The sequence below is a fragment of the Felis catus genome, chromosome A3 (assembly GCF_018350175.1).
Source record: "Felis catus isolate Fca126 chromosome A3, F.catus_Fca126_mat1.0, whole genome shotgun sequence".
NCBI classification, from domain to species: domain Eukaryota; kingdom Metazoa; phylum Chordata; class Mammalia; order Carnivora; family Felidae; genus Felis; species Felis catus.
Window position 1 is genome coordinate 87635715 of NC_058370.1, and position 18999 is coordinate 87654713.

General features: G+C 44.8%; 1 protein-coding gene across 3 annotated transcripts in view; it reads right to left on the reverse strand.

Moving 5' to 3' along the window:
* Positions 1–11713: 11713 nt before the first annotated feature.
* The window catches only part of CD207 (CD207 molecule), a 50156-nt gene continuing 42870 nt past the window's right edge, over positions 11714–18999 (reverse strand). For 2 of the 3 annotated variants that reach the window (XM_023251752.2, XM_019827370.3), the window contains exons 3-7: positions 16763–16879; positions 15024–15398; positions 14271–14422; positions 13122–13240; positions 11714–12648 (exon numbers count right to left, since the gene is read on the reverse strand). In XM_023251752.2, the coding sequence (XP_023107520.1) occupies positions 12498–12648; positions 13122–13240; positions 14271–14422; positions 15024–15398; positions 16763–16879 (914 nt within the window). In that variant the 3' untranslated portion in view covers positions 11714–12497. Of the gene's footprint in view, positions 12649–13121; positions 13241–14270; positions 14423–15023; positions 15399–16762; positions 16880–16971; positions 17048–18999 lie in introns of those variants that run through there. The other variant, XM_045054351.1, reaches the window with a different exon arrangement.

Genomic DNA, 18999 nt, shown 5'->3' on the forward strand with positions numbered 1-18999 from the left:
GTGGGGGGGGGGGGGGGGGGACTGACACTGACAGAACCAGAGGGCCTCTCCTCCAGACCAGCACAGCCACCAGTCCCAGGGACCGACAGACAACTGGTGTTTGTTTGTTTGTCTTTTTCTTTTCTTTTTCTTTCTACCTTCTTGTTTTTTATTTTGGAATCAGACTCATAGTTTCTGATTTCTTTACATATATATACACATACATATAATAGATATAAATTATAAAAAATATATATTATATATTTATTTATATACATAATATATATTATGTATTATATATTTGTATTTTTTATATATATACATTTTTTACTTTTTCTTTCTTTCTTTCTTTTTTTTTTTTTTTTTTTTTTGATGTCCGATCTTACTTATTTGTTCCTCTTAGAACAATCTCATTTTTGGAATCAGACTTAGAGGTAGAAGCTCTCAGAGGAGACAGCTTCTGTCTCTTGGTAATCTTTCCTGGCATTTTTCTTTGGCCTCCTTCACTCTGTTGGCCACCAGTCTGGCATATTCTACAGCCTCTTGCTTATTTTTTTTTACTGCACTGCTTCTTCCAGGCGGTACACCAACATTTGTGTTGAAGGACACAGGGAGTAACAAGATGCCGAATCTTGGGTGCTTTGGTCCTAGGTTTCTTACCTTCTCTGTTAAGGGGCTTTCTCACAACAGACTGGTGGACATCATCTTCCTTTGAGAGACTGTAAAGTTTGCAGATTTTGCTAGCTCTTTTGGGCCCCAGGTGATGAGGCACAGTAGTATCAGTGAATCCAGAAATACCCTTCTTCCCTTTCTTCACGAAGACCCGGCTGAGAACACTGAGATTGGCAACCACAATGCAACCCCGAACAGATTTGCACTTTCTTTCTCCAGTCCTCCTTAGTCAGTAGCAGGAATGCCCCTTACTCAGCGGCACGCAGACATGGCCATGGGTCAAGACACCTTCTTCATGGGGAAGCCTTGTTTGTCACTGCCACCACCGATTGAGACCAGGTAACCCTTCCATTCTTCACCTTGTTCATCAGCAGCAACTTCTGTGGCCATTCCGCTTCTCAAAAATGGTACAAAGTTTCCATTCGTCATCCACTTCAATGAGTTTCTGGCAGCCAGTAGCTGGGAAAGAGATGTTCAGTTTCATCCTGAAGCAGCCTGCCGCCTCTGAGGCGCCACAAAAAACAGGCCCGACTTCCCTACGCCTTTTCTATCTCTTTATCTTTATTTTCCTTTCTCTTTCTCTGGATTTAGCTTTATAGTTTTTGATTCTCTATTTGGTCTCCTTTTCTACCCTTTCATTTTTCTCTTTTTATGGGATCAGTCTTCCCCCACCTTTTCCTTTTTTTCCAGGGTTATTTCAACAAACAAATCACAGCACACCTGGTGGAAGGTCCAAACATTCCACCACTACAAGCAAGGAAGAGCTTTGTAGAGGACTGACCAGTGAGATAGAGCAGCCAAAATGCAACAGCAGAGTGCATGCAATCTGCAGAGTAGCAAAAGGATCTCCACAGCTAGAGGGAGACAGCTTTGCAGGATCGAGGTGCAGGACACTTTCTGAAGTGCCAGGCCCTGGACAGGGTATGACCCCTTTTTAATATCCTAGTACTCACAGGTGCAGGTCATATAACAAGCTATTAAAACACGCCAAAGACAGATACTTAACCAAAATGACAAAACAGAAGAATTTTCCCCAAAAGAAATTAAGGAAGAAATCACAGCCAGAGAATTGCTCAAAAGAGATATAAACAATATATCTGAACGAGAATTTAGAATAACAGTCATAAGACTAATAGCTGGGCTTTAAAAAAAAGCATAGAAGACAGCAGAGAATCTCTTGATGCAGAGATAAAAGACCTAAGAACTAGTTACAATAAATTAAGAAATGCTATAAATGACATGCAAAATAAACTAGATACAGTGACAGCAAGGACGGAAGAAACAGAGGAGAATAGGTAAAATAGAAAATAAAACTATGGAAAATGATGAAGCTGAAAAAAAAAGAGGGAAATGATATTTCGAGATCACGAGGGAAGAATTAGAGAGCTAAGGGATTGCATAAAATGAAACAATATCTGTATCATAGGAGTTCTAGAAGAAGAAGAGTGAGGGGAAGGAAATAGTCATCCAAGTCCAAGAGGCACAGAGAACTCCCCTCAAAATCAACAAAAACAGGTCAACACCATGGCATATCACAGTGAAACTGGCAAAACACAAAGATAAAGAGAGAATTATGAAAGCAGCTAGGGACAAATGGTCCTTAACCTACAAGGGAAGACACATAAGGGTAGTAGCAGACCTGTCCACTGAAACTGGGCAGGCCAGAAAGGAGTGGCAGGAAATATTCAATGTGCTGAATAGGAAAATATGCAGCCAAGAATCCTTTATCCAGCAAGGTTGTCATTCAGAATAGAAGAAGAAGAGATAAAGGCTTTCCCAGATAAACAAAACCTAAAGGAGTTCATGACCACTAAACCAGCCCTGCAGGAGATCCTAAGGGGGACTCTGTGAGTGGAAAGCAGCAAAGACTACAAAGGACCAGAGATATCACCACAAACATGAAATCTACAGATAACACAATGGCACTAAATTCATATCTTTAATAATCACTCTGAATTTAAATGGACTAAATGCACCGAGAGACTCATTTTAGACCACAGGACACCTTCAGATTGAAAGTGAGGGGATGGAGAACCATCTATCATGCTACTGGAAGTCAAAAGAAAGCTGGAGTAGCCATACTTACATCAGGCAAACTAGATTTTAAAAGAAAGACTGTAACAAGAAATGAAGAAGGGCATTATATCATAATTAAGGGGTCTATCCATCAAGAAGAGCTAACAACTGTAAATGTTTATACCCCCAATGTGAAGCACCCAAATATATAAATCAATTAATCACAAACATAAACAAACTTATTGATAATAATAGCATAATTGTGGGTGATTTTAATTTAATTTTTTAATATAATTTACTGTCAAATTGGTTTCCATACAACACCCAGTGTTCATCCCAACAAGTGCCCTCCTCAATGCCCATCACTGTGGGTGATTTTAATATTCCACTTACAACAATGGACAGATCATCTAGGCAGAAAATCAATAAGGAAACAATGGCTCTGAATGACACATTGGTCCAAATGGACATAACAGATATATGTAGAACTTTTCATCCTAAAGCAGCAGAATACACATTCTTCTCGAGTGCACATGGAACATTCTCCAAAAGAGATCACATACTAGTCACAAAACAGCCCTCAACAAGTACAAAAAGACTGAGATCATACCATGCATATTTTCAGATCACAATGCTATGAAACTTGAAATCAACCGCAAGAAAAAATTTGGAAAGCCCCCAAATACATGGAGGTTAAAGAACATTCTACTAAAGAATAAATGAGTTAACCAGGGAATTAAAGAAGAAATTTAAAAATACATGGAAGCAGGGGTGCCTGGGTGGCTCAGTCGGTTAAGCATCCAACTTCAGCTCAGGTCATGATCTCACCGTCTGAGAGTCCCAGCCCCACGTCAGACTCCAGCTCAGAGCCTGGAGCCTGCTGCAGATTCTGATTCTGCCCCTCCCCCTCTCGCATTCTGTCTCTCTCTCACTCTCTCTCTCTTAAAAATAAATAAACATTAAAAAAAAATTTTTAAATACATGGAACAAATGAAAATGAAAACATCACAGTCCAAACCCTTTGGGATGCAGCAAAAACAGTCCTAAGAGGAAAATATATCGCAATTCAGGCCTATCTTAAGAAGCAAGAAAGGTCCCAAATACAAACCTAACCTTACACCTAAAGAAGCTAGAACAGCAGCAGCAAATAAACCCCAAAGCCCGCAGAAGAAGGGAGATAATAAAGATTAAGGCAGAAATAAACAATATAGAATCCTAAAAAACAGTAGAACAGATCAATAAATCTAAGAGCTGTTTTTTTGAAAGAATAAACAAAATTAATAAACCCCTAGCCAGACTTCTCAAAAAGAAGAGGACCCAAATAGATAAAATCATGAATGAAAGAGGAGAAATCATAACAAACACCACAGAAATACAAACAATTATTAGAGAATGCTATGAAAAATTATATGCCAACAAACTGGATAATTGGAAAGAAATGGACAAATCACCCGCACCTACCAAAATTCAAATGGGAAGAAATAGAAAATTTGAACAGACCCATAACCAAAGAAATTGAATCAGTTACCAAAAATCTCCCAATAAATAAGAGTCCTGGGCCAGATGGCTTTCCAGGGGAATTCTACCAGACATTTAAAGCAGAGTTAATACCTATTTTTCTCAAACTGTTCCAAAAAATAGAAATGGAAGGAAAGCTTCCAGACTCATTCTATGAAGCCAGCTTTCCTTGATCCCCAAACCAAAGACCCCACTAAAAAGGAGAATTATAGGCCAATATCCCTGATGAATATGGACGTAAAAATTCTCAACAAGATACTAGCAAATCAAATTCAACAGTACATTAAAAGAATTATTCACCATGATCAAGTGGGATTCATTCCTGAGCTGCAGGGCTGGTTCAATATTTACAAATCAATCAGTGTGATACATCACATTAACAGAAGAAAAGATAAAAACCATATGATCCTGTCAATAGATGCAGAAAAAACATTTGACAAAATACAGCATCCTTTCTTAATAAAAACCCTCAAGAAAGTCAGGATAGAAGGAACATACGTTAACATCATAAAAGCCATATATGAAAGGCCCACAGCTAATAGCATCCTCAATGGGGGAAAACTGAGAGCTTTCCCTCTGAGATCAGGAACACGACAGGGATGTCCACTCTCACCCCCTGTTGTTTAAAACAGTGTTGGAAGTCCTAGCTTCAGCAATCATATAATAAAATGAAATAAAAGTCATCCAAATTGGCAAGGAAGAAGTCAAATTTCACTTTTCGCAGATGACATGATACTCTACATGGAAAACCCAAAAGACCACCAAAAACTGCTAGAGCTGATACATGAATTCAGCAAAATTACAGGATATAAAATCAATGTACAGAAATAGGTTGCATTTCTATACACCAATAATGAAGCAATAGAAAGAGAAGTCAAGGAATTGATCTCATTTACAATTGCACTAAAACCCACACAATAGCTAGGAATAAACCTAACCAAAGAGGTAAAAGATCTGTACACTGAAAACTATAGCAGAAAGAAATGGAAAAATATTCCATGCTCAAGGATTGAAAGAACCAACATTGTTAAAATGTTGATACTACCCAAAGCGATCTACACATTCAATGCAATCCCTATCAAAATAGCACCAGCATTCTTCACAGAGCTAGAACAAACAATCCTAAAATTTGTATGGAACCACAAAAGACCCCAAATAGCCAAAGTAATGTTGAAAAGGAAAACCTAAGCTGGAAGCTCACAACCCCAGACTTTAACCTGTATACAAAGCTGTAATCATCAAGACAGTATGGTATTGGCACAAAAACAGATACATAGATCATTGGAATAGAATAGAGAACCCAGAAATGGACCCACAGATATATGGCCAACTGATCTTCGACAAAGCAAGAAAGAGTATCCAATGGAAAAAAAGACTCTCTTTAGCAAACGGTTCTGGGAGAACTGGACAGCAACATGCAGAAGAATAAAACTGGACCACTTTCTTACACCATACACAAAAATAAATGCAAAATGGATGAAAGACCTAAATGTGAGACAGGAAACCATCAAAATCCTACAGGAGAAAACAAGCAGCAACCTCTTTGACCTTGGCCACAGCAACTTCTTACTTGACATATCTCCAGAGGCAAGGGAAATAAAAGCAAAAATGAACTACTGGGACCTCAGCAAGATAAAAAGCGTCTGCACAGCAAAGGAAGCAATCAACAAACCTAAAAGGCAACTGATGGACTGGGAGAAGATATTTGCAAATGACATATCTGATAAAGGGTTAGTATTCAAAATCTATAAAGAACTTACCAAACTCAACACCCAAAAAACAAATAATCCAATGAAGAAATGGGCAAAACACATGAACAGATATTTTTCCCAAGAAGATATCCAGATGGCAAACAGACACAGGAAAAAATGCTCAACATCACATATCATCAGGGAAATACAAATCAAAACCACAATGAGATACTACCTCACACTGGTCAGAATGGCTAAAGTTAACAACTCAGTAAACAACAGATGTTGTCGAGGATGTGGACAAAGGGGAACCCTTGCATTGTTGGTGGGATGCACACTGGTGCAACCACTCTGAAAAACAGAGTTCCTCAAAAAAATTAAAAATAGAACTATCCTACAACCCAGCATTTGCAATATTAGGAATTTATCCAAAGGATACAAAAATGCTGATTCAAAGAGGCACATGCACCCCAATGTTTATAGCAGCACTTTCAACAATAGCCAAATTATGGAAAGAGCCCAAATGTCCATCAACTGCTAAATGGATTAAGAAGATGTGGTGTGTGTGTGTGTGTGTGTGTGTGTGTGTGTGTGTGTATGAAGATGTGATATATATATGTATATATATATATATACACATATACATCACACATACACACACACACACACACACACACACACACATATATATATACACCACATCTTCTTAATCCATGTATCATACATACAGACACACACACACATACACACATACAATGGAAAACTACTTGGCGATGGAAAAGAATGAAATCTTGCCATCTGCAACAACGTGGATGGAACTGGAAGGCATTATGGTAAGTGAAATCAGTCAGTCAGAAAAAGACAGATATTATGTGATTTTACTCATATGTGGAATTTGAGAAATTTAACAGATGAACAGAGGGGAAGGAAGGAAAAGTAAGATAAAAACAGAGAGGAAGGTAAATCCTAAGAGGCTCTTAACTACAGAGAACAAACTGAAGGTTGATGGGGGGGTGGGGGTGGGTTAAATGGGTAATGGGCATTAAGGAGGGCACTTTTCAGGATGAGTACTAGGTGTCATATGTAAGAGATTAATCAGTGGGTTCTATTCTTGAGGCTAAGACTACACTGTATGTTAACTAACTTGAGAGTAAAAATAATAATAATAATAATAATAATAATAATAATAATAATAATAAAACAAGGGAAATCTGAGAAACTATCACAACCAAGCGGAGCCTAAGAAGACAGGATGACTAAATGTAATGTGGGACCCTAAATGAAACCCTAGGATAGAGAAAGGACACTAGGGAAACATAGGACATCTGAATAAAATACGGACATTAGTTAGTAACAATGTATCAATATTGGTTCATTAATTGTGATGAAAGTACCATATTAATGTAAGATATTAATAATTGGGGAAATAGGCAGAAGTATTTGAGAGCTCTAGGCATTATCTTCACAATTTTTCTGTAAAGCTGAAATTATTCTATTTTTAAAGTTGTTTAAAAAAAGATATCAGATAGTTAATGGGATCTCAGGAGAGCAAAGAGGCAGACTTTGGAAGGGAGACTGGCAGGAAGAATGCTCCGACAACATGGAGATACCTGTAGGGTACAGCAACACCAAACCCTGCCTGAACCCTGGACAAACAGCAGGACCAAATCTAAGGTCTCTCCTGGCTGAATCTGCTCAGTGGGGCCCAGACCTCATACCTGTACCTCTCTTCAAGGAAGACTGCACATGCAATTCTACTGCTAACTTAGGAAGGTGGGACTAAAAACTGGAAGTTACCTAAACAGGAGGCTGCTCAGTGTGAAAGAAGGATTACAAGCATGGCAAATGGAGAGGGAGGGAGGGAGGGAGGGAGAGAGAGAGAGAGAGAGAGAGAGAAAGAAGAAGAAGAAGAAGAAGAAGAAGAAGAAGAAGAAGAAGAAGGAGAAAGAGAGAGAGAGAGAGAGAGAGAGAGAGAGAGAGAGAGAGAGAGAGAAAGAAAGAAAGAAAGAAAGAAAGAAAGAAAGAAAGAAAGAAAGGAAGGAGGGAGGGAAGGAGGGAGGAAGGAAGGAAGGAAGGAAGGAAGGAAGGAAGGAAGGAAGGAAGATAGAAGGATAAGGGCACCTGGGTGGCTCAGTCAGTTAAGCGTCCAACTTCAGCTCAGATCATGATCTCACTGTTCATGGGTTTGAGTCCCACATTGGGCTCTGTGCTGACACCTCAGAGCCTAGAGCCTGCTTCGGATTCTGTGTCTCCCTTTCTCTCTGCCCCTCCCCCACTCACACTCTGTCTCTTTCAAAAATAAAATAAACATTTTTTTAAAAATTTAAAAGATAGAAGAATAGAATGGACAGACGGACTGATTTGGAGGAAGTATAAAAACAGAGAAATAAAATATTATAATATGTACCTGTTCATAAGATCTAGATCAATCAGTAAAACTGAGTCAAAAATTTTTTTTCTCCTCTTCTTTTATATCCAAATACAAAAGTATATGTATTTCAAGAGTACTTTATTACAACATTGAGAGAGGGCATGTCCAGGATGCTAGCCTACTAAATGAGGAAAAAAAATTACCATAATAAAAAGAACATACAAGTTGGCTGTGACAAAGTTCTCACCCATTCTTGGCTCCCAACTTTTTCCCAGTTAAGTGTCCAACTCTTGATTTCAGCTCACGGTTCGTGAGTTCAAGCCCCACAGAGCACTCTGTGCTGACAGTGCAGAGCCCGCTTGAGATCCTCTCTCTGCCCCTCCCCACCCTCTCTCTCAAAAATAAATAAACATGTTTTTAAAAAAAGAAATATTATGGTGTCTGTGACCTGAAGAGCTAGGTACTGATGATGCCCACCCCCCACCTGAGATAGGGACTAATGTACTACCGATGCCAGGATTTCCTGGGTGAGGTCCCACCACCAGCAGAAGGGCAGGTACCCATGAAGTGACCTCACTGGAGAAGTGAGCCCAGCATGTGGGGAGAAGTGAGCCAAGATCACAAGACAAGGCAAAGCAGTAGCTGTCCCAGCTTCATGAGTGGGGAGGCCATGGTAACACCATTCTGGCTGGTTATAAGATGAGGCACACACTCCTCACTGACTCAGTCTCCTTCCATTTGGAAAAAAAGGCAAGGGGGTGGACATGGGCAAGTCTTGTCACAGGATCCACATGCACAGGACCCAGGAGGGTCAGGAGGGCTGGGCTGGATCTGAGGAACTTCAGCAGCCAGAGTTCTTGGGCTTTCACTCTGCTGCCCTCCCCTCTGCATCTCAGCTACTCTCTCCTCTGCACCTTTCTCTTTTCCCTGCCAGGTATACTTCCATGTGCTCTACCTTTCTGCCTTGTAGCTGCTGCTTATCCTTGTTTCTGCAGGTGCCCCATGATGGCCCCTATCAGCCCTTCTCTAACCCAGGGCCTTCCCGCTGGACTTCCCCGTTAGCTGCATCATCCCCTGGGTATTTCCACACCCAAGTTCTTTCCCCGAGAAGTGGTCAGATTGTCCTGCTCACCTCCTCACACCAGGACCAACCAGAGATCCCTGAGCAGCCTTGTTCTGTTCTCCTCCTGTTCATCCCAGTGGTGAGTGACTCAGTCATTTCAAGCTACTACAACAAGAATACTACAGACCAAGAGGTCTACACAAGGGAAACCTCTTTCTCACAGTTCTGGAGGCTGGAAAGTCCAAGATCAGGTTTCTGGCTATTCCGTTCCTGCAGAGAGCTCTCTTTCTGGTGTGCAGACTGTCATCTCACTGGATCCTCACCTGGCAGAGAGAGAAGCATGCTTTCATTTCTCTTTTTATAAGGGCACTAATCCCATCATGAGGGTGAAGCCCTCCTAAAGGCCCCACCTCCTAACACCATCACATTGGAGGTTAGAATTCCAACACGTGAATTTTGAGGACATACAACCATTCAGTCTATAGCAGTGAGGGAGGGATCTCCTGCTCTAAATAGTGGATAAAGACCAAACGGATGACACCTAATACTGAGCAGTGGTTTATTAGTCATATACTCACAGTCTAGAGAGGAGGAGACCACATGCTATACAGGGTCCCACAGGGGTTATGCCTGCAAGCACAGTGAACCAGCAAGGACTGTGGTAGGCAGGCATCACAGTAACAAGAACTTACAGGGGCCCTGATTCCTGCAGGACATGATTGTCTCATTGGAATAGTTTCCCAGGTTGGTGGGTGGGTTAGTGGAACCCATTAGGTTGAAAGTTGGGTGCAGTGCAGCTGGTCCAGTGGATAGAGGAACTAGCCAGGTAGGGGGACATATCTGGTGAGATCAGGGGAATGCATAGTTAGGCTCTGGGGCTCAAAGATGTCACAGCAGCACATGAAATTTTAGGCCTTACGCTACAAGCCTCTGAATCAGCTGGCCTGGTGACAAATGCCACCTAGGGAGGAACGCGGAGTGTGGGGCTGGGTCACATGCTACTCAACGCGGCAGCTCAGATATCAGGACGAACATGTCAGGTGGGAAAGCGAAATGTTCAAAAACACAATGGGATAGCTCCCTAGAAGCAGCTTGTATTCAATTTCTGTATCAGCTCATGCTATGACTAGAGGCCCGACATGGGGAAGAAATAAAATTCTCCCATAATTTGCTGCTTGTAATTACAAAGAGTAGGAACAACAAAATGTTTCTTAGTGAAATGTGGAAGAATTCTTTCATGCTTGCAGCAGCCACATTGGCTTGCCCATGTTCTCTGCCCTGAGATACTCACTCCCTCAGACTTCAGCAGTCTCTGGAACTGGCCTGCAAATGCTCCTGCATGGACATGATCACTGACTGCCCATCCCTCATCCATTGCCTATTTTATTTTATTTTATTTCATTTTTTTTTTAAGTAGGCTTCACAACAAGCACAGATCCCAATGAGGGGCTTGAACTCATGACCGTAGGATCAAGACCTGAGCTGAGATCAAGAGTCAGACGCTTAACAGACTGAGCCACACAGGCACCCCCCCGTCATATTTTTTTAAACGTCTATTTATTTTTGAGAAAGAGAAAGAGCATGAGCAGGGGAGGGGCGTAGAGAGAAAGAGACAGACAGACAGACAGACAGACAGACAAAGGATCTGAAGCAGGCTCCGGCTGACAGCACAGAACCCGATGTCGGGCTCGAACTCACAAACCGTGAGATCATGACTTGAACAGAAGTTGGACACTTAACCAACGGAGCCACCCAGGTGCCCTGCCATTGCCATATTTTAAAAATCCCATTTGCCCCATGTTACTTCAAGCTTCCTCCTAATGCCCCTGCCCTAAGCCTGACCCCTTTGCACCCAAAACACCACCTGCTGGTCACAGTCATTGAAGGAAAATGTCCTGTCCTCAGGACCCTACCGAGAGCCCTAATGAGGACCAAAGGAGAGGAGGATGCCCTACTGAGCCCACTCCTGTGCTCGCACCACCTCCTTCCTTCTCCTTCTCTGCTCCCCTCCTGGCAGTACAGCCCCTGCCTAGATCCCTGCCTCAGCCACTGGACCAGGGCACCGGGACCTGATACCCACAAACAGGGTCTTCGTGAAGGATGGGAAATAATGTCAACTTTACACCTTCAGGAGTAAAGCCAGGCAACAGACTGTCCACTGAGCTTCTGAGAGGAAAGACCACCAGGAAGGACATGATGCTGCAGACCTCACTCTCCTTCAGTTCAATAAAAACCAAGGGTAAGCATTGCTCATATTTGTGGCGTTTCCGGAGCTGAATCTTCTCTATCCCTTGTCACTTTGGGGCCTCCAACTATCTCCTGGGGATACCCCAGAACTCCATGTCTGGCAGAGCAGATGGCCTTGCCGGCATATTCACCTGTACAGCTGGGAACAAAACATGCTCACAGAGGTAAAACATGCTTTACCCAGGCAGCATTTGACTCTGATGAAGTCTGCAGGTGAACTCTGTCCCTAAAGGGAAGAGAGGAAATGCAGATGAAAGAGGATGTGCAGGAGGTGAAACAGGGGGGCTGGGCAGAGGACTGTAGAAGACAGAGCTGGGCCTCAGAGTTTGCCGAGCAAAGGGGAGCAAGAAGGAGCGTGGATGCTGGTCCAGCTCTAACAGAGACTCATTGCCGTGTCAGCCCCCGAGCTGAACCAGTTGCCCCCATCTCAGAGAAGAAGGGGCTTAGACCTCAGGGGATGTGGATGGAGAGCAATGGGAACAGGGCCTAGACGGGGTCTCTAAGAGCCGAGCTCTTCCCACTGAGAACACGGCCCCCTAAGCAGGCAAATGGGAATTCTGGGGGATCAATTGGAAAAGCCCTGAACATCGGTATCAGGAGAACCACTTGGGTGGTCTGAAGCAACTTTCATGTGATAAAACTGAGGCTTCTCTGAAGGGAAAGGGAACCGCAAGTTTCTGATCACCTTCCTGAGGCAATGTGAACTTCTAAATCCTCTCTGCCCTCCTCTCCTTTTCCAAGATCTCCCTTCCACTCCAGCTGCCTCTATGGGGTCAGAGAATTCCCAGCCAAAGCAGATGAACTCCAGGATGCCTCTGGGACAATTTTGAAGCCAGAAAAGTGAAGGTGCAAAGTCATCCCGGAATATGGAAGAAACAGAGGCAGGTTCTCTAGTTCAAGAAGCATCAGAGCTCAACGTGCAAGCTTGGGACCAGTCCCGTCATGGTTCTGATGGTATGTAGGGCCGTTTACAGATGAAAAGGAGCTTATTGTCACAGGAGGCATCATTCCATGACTGAAGCGAGGACATCTTTATATTGGCACAGTGTTCATTGTTCCCAAAATTATTGGGCTCACCTGGAATCCAGAACCTACCAAAGGAAAAAACAAAGAAAAACTTACATCCAATGAAGAAATGAGTGACTTCAATCCCAGCTTTGGTCCTGAGTGATAGCATCACAAGTTTTTGTACCCATGCCTGAGAGGAAGGGGGCTGGTGAGCTGTCAATCTCAAAGCCTGAAATCACTCTCCCAACTCAGAGCCAAGCCAGCCCACCACTCTCAAGGCCCTCCGCAAACCCACACTGCAAAGACTGAGATGTAGAACAGGGGATCTGCCGAGGATGGGTAGAAGGCCATGCCGCCAAACCCCAGATGGCACGGAGAGGCCATGGATTTGTCCCCAGTCCCACAGGAAATTGGTGGCAAAGGTGAGCTAGATCTCAGCTCAGTGTTCCTACCACCTGAGGACGGGGAAGAACCACAAACCCCGTAGTCACCCCGTCCTTCATGCCCTGGTCCTGGCCCAGGAAAGTCAGGCTGGGAAGGAGGCTCTGGGGCTTACCTTGCACTCTGGACCTTGTTAAATGGAGTATCGTCTACCCAGTACCAGTCCCCCTCACTCCCGGCTTTGGTCAGGCCGATCCAGTAGAAAAGTCCACCTGCCATCTTGTACAGAAACTCCTATAGGGAAGGAGAAGGAGTGAGGCACCTGCTACAATGTGCAAGTGGAACATCTGTCTCTCTGGGTGTTTTTGTTCTTGTTCTCTCTGTCCTCAGTGCCAGCCCCCACATACCACACACACTGACCTCTCTCAAGCCCCTTCCTGTCCCTGCCCAGAGTCCATCTTCCAAAGTCTTTGTCTTTTCCCCGCAACTAACAGACTCAGGTCTCAAGGTGTTGGGCCTTTCCGCTCCTCAGGAAGTAGGTTCTGGAGTACAAGAAAGACTCAGCTAAACCCCAGAGCAGGGACCCCAGGAGAAGGGCCCAGATACTAATAACTGAAATGCCGTGAGCGCTTAATATGTGCAAGGCACCGTGCATTTATATGCATCTAGTCAGCTGTTCTCTGAAGCAGGTACTATTATCATGTGTGCTTCATTGATCAATAGGCCCATCTAATGAAGTTAAATAACTACCCAGGCTCTGGGACCAGTTAGGAGCAGGGTTAGGGCTCTAGACCCCAGAGCACACACTCTTACCTGCTCTACTAGTCCACCTCCCAGATGAAAGGGGCTCGTTCAATATTTTGCTCACTAGGTAGGAGACTAGGTAGGGTTATGTAGTGTTATTAATGTTATTCACAAACGTTTTTGTTTTCTGGGCACCTAGAAAGATTGTACCTCCCTGCCCTCTCTGAAGCTGGGACCACTGCATCATTTGCTTTAGCCAATGAAATATGAGCAAAAGTAATATCTGTGATTTCCAGGCAGATGCTTAAGAGCCAACATACGATTTGCCATGTTCTCCTTCCCTATTTCAGCAACTGTGGAACCATACACTGAGATGGAGTCTCCTTTGGCCTAGGTCCTTGAGTGACCACACAGGCAGAACCCCTTGCAGGCCCTTGTTGGACATGTAGTGCAACTGAGAAGTAATCCTTCATTGTTAGGTCACTGGTATTTGGGGATTACTGCACCAGAATCTTGCCCATCCTTCCTGATATGGCTGTTAATACACCCCCTTCTTTGAGCTCATTGGAACAGAACTTACCTGTTCACTCTCCGAGGCCACTGAGGTCAGGTGTGAATCCCTGGACACACAGAACTGCTGGGCACTGTACCAGGTCTTTGGGACTTGAGAAAAGTAATAAAAGTTCCCCCTGAAGTACTTCCAGCCTTGAGAAACCATCTGCAGAATGTCATCTGGAGAACAAGGATGAAAGGTGAACACTGGGGTTCCTGTTTCCTCTGGGTGCTGGCTGGGGGTGGTTCTCGAGTGGGATCCCAGAGACAGCAGCAAATGGGGCTGGGTTCTGGGGTCCTTGGGTCCTTGTGTAAGGGCTCAGGGACACTGTGTCACATGCTGAAAGTCTAGCTGAGAGTGGTAGAGTATCTGGGCTTAGATAGGGGAGAGTTAAAAATATTGATCAAGAATCGGTCCCTCCTCCTAAGAGGAAACAATTCTCTGTTGGCCATCACAAGTGGCTGAGCCCCCGCACTCCAGGGATGGAATTTAATGGATTAATGGCTAGGTTTGGGCCAGGACAGAGAGACTCCCTAATGCCTTCATACTCTGTGCCTTAGTGTGAGAGCCCATGTTGGTCCCTGGTCCCTTTTCTCCTGAACAGCCCCTAAGTCCTCCAAGCCCACTGCTGAGCCCTTGTTTCTTAACTTTCCAACCATGTCTGCCCAGCTCCTCTTCCCCTTCCCTCCACACGTGCCAGCCCAATGGCCTCATGCCTGAAGCTGGCAAGGCTCCACAGGCCACTGGTCAGCTTACAACGTTCTTTTCTGAATCACTTACTTTGCTGTTTGAGCACCTTGCTGATATTCTCCAAACTGGTCTGGAGTCCCTGGACCTTTGCATTTAAAGAACTGGCTTTATCCAAATTTCTTTTTAACTCTGGAATTTGGGCATTTAAGTCATTGACCGCCTCCCAACTTCTTGTTAACATCTGTATCTGTGCATTGGCTTCCTTCACACCAGTTTCCAACTTCCAGATCTGAGAACGCACATGATCCAGGCTGGCATTCACCTTCTGGACCTGAATGCCGGTTGCCTCCACGCCTCCTCTATTCCTCTTAATCTCAGAGCCCAGAGCGCTGATGTTGTCCACACGGCCTTTCAGCAACTGAGCATTGTTCTTTACATTTGATATTGTACGCATAAACCAGGGATCTGGATTTGAGAAAGTCAAGACGTCAGGCAAAGGGACTCCCAGGGACTCAGAGTGTTGTCAGGGTGATAAAAGGAAGGGAAAGTAAGGGATAAGCTTAAGCTACCCAAAGAGCTGTTGCTTACCCTCCACTCACTCATAATGTATTCATTCAACAAACATGTGATGGGCACCTAGCACTTGCTGGGAACTCTTGCAGATGCAGGTAATGCACAGATTGATAAAACACAGACCGTCTGTTGGAGGACCTCATAGGGAGGCAGAAGCAGGGATTAGTACCCAGTCCTAAACTTGCTGTGCATATTTGAGGCACATTTGGTAAAAGGATGCCCTCAGTTACTTCCTTGTTGCATCCCTGGGGGCTCCATCACTTGATTCCCAGTTCCTCCTTCCAGAGGCCCCTACAGTGGCATCCACTAGGGCAGCACCCTTCCCACATCTACCCACAGGCCCCCTGTGGCCATGATGGGGGCCAGGCATGCAGACTTCCAATCTGGAAGTGACTTCTTCAGAGAATATGGACAGAGGGAATTATGAAACCATTTCTACCTTTCCCTTATCCCACCCACCATGACACTCTGCTCAGGCTACAGGCTCGGGTGGCAGATAGGAGACCAAAAACAAACCAAGAGGAAACTCTGCTCAGAGGCTCCTAGTCTGAGACCAAATATGTCCCAAAGCCTTGAAGGGAGAAGACAGATGTCGCCTCCCCCTGCTTTCTGGAGACCTGGAGGGAGGAAGAAGGCTCTGCTAGCAGAGAACATGAGGGGTTAGGCAGAGCAGAAGAAGAGGAAAGATAAGTCACACAACCAGTGAACAAGTAGGAAGTCTCCCTTCACATGACCTCAGCAGGAATGGGAAGATAAATGAAAAGAACATGAAGCGGTCCTGGTGAGAATGGTGAACCAGGAGATCTGTTGGCTCACTGGCAGACTCTCCACCTAGTCAGTCGGGGCTGAATGCAGTTAAAAGCCCTTCTTTTGTGGGATCAAAAACCATTTTGCTCACCGTTAACAGCTGCCCACAAGATTCCACACAAAAAGAACACAGCTCGGGGGCGGAGTGGGGATGACACGGGATGAAGAAATGGGTGAATGTTTCCTGGGAACAAAGCAGCATATCCTTGAGTCCAAGCATGCAAGTGCTGATCTCAATCCGGAAAATCTCCCCGGGGTTGGGAAGGAGAGAGCAGCAGCTCATCTTACTTGGAACAGGGGACCCAGAGACTGCCCCTGGAAAGAGGGGAAACGAGACAAATGGAAAAGCCAGAGGTGGGAGACACAACTGAACAGAGGGTCTGGATGTTGAGGGAGCCGGCTGACTGTGGAGAAAGACCAAGCTTGGATGACAGAACGTGAGGACTTACAGAGAACAGCCTGCAGCAGGATGGAAGCAGCCAGGCCCAGCGTCAGGATGATGACTGCAGCCCGGACTGTGAGAGATTTCCTCAGAACCAGAGATGGACCCGTCTTGGGAGGAGGCTCTGCCAGAAGAAGAAGAGAACATGTGTTGAAGGACCTGCCAACAGCAGAACGCAGGGCACCAAGCAGGTTCTGAGCGGAGGCTGGTGCTTGCCTCGGGGCCAGAGAGAGATGTTCTGTTTATCTACACTGAAGTGCACATCCGAGACCTCGCTCTCAGCAGCCTTCATCCTGCACACTTGTACCTGCAGCACAGGTACATTCAGCTGTCTGTTTCCCCAAGGGCATTTTATCCAGAAAAAATGGGAAGTGAGTCCCACAGGAGGCCGTCATGTCACCCCAAAGTTCCCCATTCCTGGCTTAGACACCTTGCCTGGCCTCAGCCACAGCTCAGTCATCTCCGCAAAGGTCTGAGCTCTCAAGAAGAGGCCACGTGTCTTCTTCTCCCAGGGGCCTGTTGCATGGACACTTTAACCATATTGTCCCAACGCTGCTCTATTTCTCTTAGAAGACTCCGCTCATCCATCATCCATCTATGCATGCATGCATCTCACAAATGCACATGGGTTGCCTCCTAGGTACGAGGCGCTATACGGGGGCTGGGCCGCAAAGATGACTAACTCACAGTCTGTACTCCAGCAGTTTACAGTCTGGTAGGAAAGACAGACCTGAGCAAATAAATTACGATACAGTGTTATGAGCATAACAATAGAAGAATACATGCCATCCAAAGGAAGTACAAAGAATGGAATAATGGTAAAAAGCTCCAGGTAGAAGGATTAGCACACTCAGAAGTATGGGGGCATAAGACAGCATGGAGTGCCAGTTGATGGTGTTGGAGTGTAAAGACTGTGACAGGAAGGGGAAGGGCATGGGGCTAAAGAGGCACCTGGGGTCAGATCATGAAGATCCTCTTGGGTCATATTAAGGAGCTTGAACTTTGGTTTATGGGTGACATGGAGCCAATGAAGGACTTCAGGCAGGAGAGAGACAAGGGCAGGGACACTGGAGAAAGTTCACTCTGGCGGTGGCGAGGAGCATAGAAGAGGGTGTGGAAAGCCTGGAAGCAGGGAGACCAGTAAGGAGACCGCTGAAATAAAATACTTTCTGTTATCAAGTCATCTTAGATGATACAGCATCCCTTTATAAAAGTAGGGTTTGGAGATTCAAAATGTAAATGTAAGATGTGGGTTCTCCTCCCTGCTTCCTGCACTTACGAGCTTCCCAAAGTGGGGAGGCTCAATGTCATCGGACCAGGAACTGTTCTTTCATATGTGGGAGAAGCTAAGGGCAAATAGGAGCTGATCTGGGGCTCAGTGAAGGACTAAGTTCTCTCCTGGGAAGCTTCTCATGCTTTGAAGAAATCGGTCACATCAGAGAAACCTGGTACATAACACATTCTAAACAAATATTACTTGGAAGACAGGAAAGAAAGGGTGGAAGTGAGGAAAGGAGACAGGGAGGGAAGGAGAAAAGGAAGGGAGTTGGTCCAGATAATTAGATAGATGGACAGAAGGTTGACTGGCTGGCTAGCCATATAGGTGGAAGATTAGTGGATGGGAGTTGATGGCTGATCATTACTCAATTCTGAAACCTAGAGTCTGTGGATTAGGATCTGTCTTCCAGAAGCTACTGACATTATCATTCATTTATTTCCACAGCAAAGACATGAGAGAAGTATGATTTACATCTTACTCAATAATGCATGAAAATTCTGGCCACAGGACTAGAAAGCTGGCCGAGGCTTGCTGAACGTGAGCCAATGGATATGGACGACAGTGTGGTACCAGGGACAGGAGGTGGAAACAAATGAGGGCGGGACAAGTAAATAGCTACCTATCCTTGCAGAGGCTTTTGCTGCTTTGATATGTGAGAGGACCCCACCCCCCCTAGTCAGCCCAGTACTTACAGGCCCCTTGCTGCTCTCTCTCCAGGCTGACTAGGCCTCAGACTGGAGCTCCTCCTCTGATTGGATGAGGACTGACCCAGAGAGGACTCCTCGCCACACTCCCCAAGTGGTGGGAAAGAACCTGGGCCACAGGGTGGTGGCCTTTCACCCCATCTCATCTGCTCCCCATCCACATTCTGTCTGTAGCTTCCAGAACTGCTACCTGTTCTAACCTTTGACATTACCTAATCCCTTATTGCCTGTCTCTGAACATTTATGACTATATCTCACTCT